At 47.9% G+C, this 2,654-nt stretch overlaps 1 protein-coding gene and 1 non-coding gene across 2 annotated transcripts; both read right to left on the minus strand.

Annotated features, from left to right (window-relative positions):
* Window positions 1–1,083: 1,083 nt before the first annotated feature.
* Window positions 1,084–2,184, minus strand: EI90DRAFT_3246609 (uncharacterized protein; the record flags this gene model as incomplete). The annotated part of the gene is made up of 1 exon (XM_039066566.1): window positions 1,084–2,184. The coding sequence occupies one exon, from the start codon at window positions 2,182–2,184 to the stop codon at window positions 1,240–1,242; it is 945 nt and encodes a 314-aa protein (XP_038911012.1). The 3' UTR covers window positions 1,084–1,239.
* A 56-nt stretch (window positions 2,185–2,240) lies between these two features.
* On the minus strand, window positions 2,241–2,314 carry EI90DRAFT_t223. Its single transcript has one exon. It is a non-coding gene; the product is annotated as a tRNA-Val (tRNA).
* Window positions 2,315–2,654: the final 340 nt, after the last annotated feature.

A 2,654-nucleotide genomic window follows, 5' to 3' on the forward strand; every position in this document is an offset into this window, starting at 1 on the left:
CTGCTTCCTTTCCATTCAGTCAGCTGGCCATTCCCCACTCCCATCCTCCTTCCTTCCTCCTTGGGCCTTGGCCCTTCATTCCTCCTTTGAGAAACACCATTGAGTCAAACCCTTGACCCTCGGTGTTGTTCCTCTTTCCATCTCCCTTTGTCTCCTTTCATCCTACCCTTGTTCCTTTTGATTCCAGACCCCTCCTTATATACAATGTACCTAGTAACTTGTAACCTCAGTCCGAAATCGACCTGAATTCCCCCCAAGAGACTTTCCCTCTGCTAGATCTGAAATTAGGGACCCCTAGGACAACCAGCAATGGCACAGCGCTCCGCCTGAGTCGCTGAGGCCGAGGTCCTTCCACGCTAAGTCTCTGATTCCACCCCGGAGTCGTCCGAATCCGCTCGTTCTAACACAATCACTTGTAGTGATTCTGACATCGCAATACTTTTCTCTGGGGACAGATCGACAACAATTGTGTCATATATGTGACTAGGCACTACTTGGGGCCTCTCTTTGGCTAACAGCTGTGCATTACACATATGAAGCGGTGTGGAGGTATGCATAGCCCAGTTCGCAAAAGTTGAGTCTGGGACATCAGACTCTGCCTCCAAATTCTGGGGCACTAAACTTGGTTGCTGGCATGCAACGACTCTTGGAAATGTCTAGCTCAAAGCTTTTCATGGAATCGTCATCAAGAGGAGTGCTGGGGCTGGAGGCTTTAGCTCTTTTAGCAATGCGCTCTTGCATCATCTCCTTGACTCTCATTGCCAGAACTTGGCCAAAACCGTCTGGGATCTCTTCTGGTACTGAGATCGGTGTCATACGAGACCAATAGAGCTCGTCACTGAGGCTGGGAGGCCTTAGCTCTTTCGATTTAAGCTCAGCGCACTCTTGCGCTACTGTTCTGACTCATGCTTTGTCCAGCTTGCCACCAAACTTGCTTGTCATGTCTGGTGCGGACTCTCCGATGACTACAATGTGTTCTTGAATGATGAGAGAGTGCTCTGATGTCTCTGGTTTGCAAATGTCAACCTGGAACTCGGTGACTAACATGCAATTGGCCACTTGAGTCAACTCAGACTCACATGCTTGTGTTGGAGGAAGGGATCAAGTGATCTCCCAAACCATGAGGGAAGGGGTACCCCCCCCTGGCATAACAGGCGAGTAGTGTATGGATGCATGCTAGAAGTCCTGGGTTCGATACCAGGCTTGTCCATTTTATGTCATTTGTCCAGTCATGCTGGTTTACGTCATAAGAATTTGGAGCTCCAGATAAGTCCAGTAGTCGCACCGGATACAAATTTCCTCAGCTCGGGCCAGCTTGTTGCCCACATTCCAGTTCATGCTTAAGACCTTGTCTGGGTCTTTCTCAGGTGGACATTCATATCCATCATCAAAGAAATCGGGTGGGCATGGAGTACCAGCGCACTCAAGCACTTCCGTGGAATCAGCACAAAGTTCAACAGTGGGATTTTTCGTCATCATGTAACCTTGATGTATGGCAGCATAGTGATAAATCAAATAATTGACTTGTTTTTCATGTGGCGCAATGGCAGGAATGGCTTCGTGTGAGATAGTGAGTCCGGTGTATTCAGGCGCTTCACTGTCAACTGCAGTGTCATCAGATTCATATCCGGAATCCCAAGTGAAATACTCCACTGGGTCAGCGATCTGTGAGACTTCACTAAGGTACACAGTGTTGTCTTTAGTTGCATCCTTGTGTGCAACTTGCAGTATGGCTGTGGTGTGCTCAGCACCATCATTCTCTTCGTGCTCGGTCTCTGCGCTTGAAACTATCACTTCATTCTTAACCAGTCTGGTGTTTATGTGCGAACTAAAAGAGTCTGAGGCTCCAAGGCTTTCGTCTGGCTTGGCTCTGAACTCATGGCACGTCTGTGCTGCACAATCTGGACTCAATCCAAGCTTTGCGCTAGCTGGATTTCTTGGGTATTCAAAATCGATGGCTGCAACAGCTGGGTCAACTACTTGGACTACCGCTACACTTCTCTGGACTGGACTGGGATGCGTGTGATCGCATTTTCCCATCAGTGTGCAATCCTGAGGCTCAATCTCAAAGTCCCCACTGAACTCAGGTTCAAGTTGTGCAGAACTCTGGCTGGCATGATCTTGTATGTCACATGGAATGAAGCGCTGGGGATCTCCCTGCACTTCTGGAATGGCTCTGGTCATGTTGAGCTCGATTCCTGTTGGAATTTGCACATGGTCTTTTAGGGAAACCTAAAAGTTGGACATACTGGGAATCGAACTCCAGTCTTCTGGATTGTGAACTCAGTGTGCACAGCCATTACACGATACGCCCTGTTAGGCTGAGGTGGTTATTTCAACAATTCCAGGATCAAACAGATAGAATTTCGCCATCTTCACTAACTGGGCACTTATTCTGTGATATGAAGGGCTCTGGCCATGATCAGGCACTGAGGCGCTGCTCTCTTTTGGTTCATACGATGGATGATAGCAATCATCTGGCATCAAATGTCCATTTGCATCATGCATAACTGCAAATTCCAACTCAAACTCTGAGATTGGATTGTATGTGGTCACTTTCTTGAATGTGAGCAACACTCCAGGCTCAATTGTTGATGAGTGACAATTGATCTCGGAGCTGGACTATGAGTAAATACTCAGTCTTAGCCAATATG

Source organism: Cantharellus anzutake (genome assembly GCF_015039405.1).
Source record: "Cantharellus anzutake strain C23 chromosome Unknown EI90scaffold_69, whole genome shotgun sequence".
Lineage (NCBI taxonomy): Eukaryota > Fungi > Basidiomycota > Agaricomycetes > Cantharellales > Hydnaceae > Cantharellus > Cantharellus anzutake.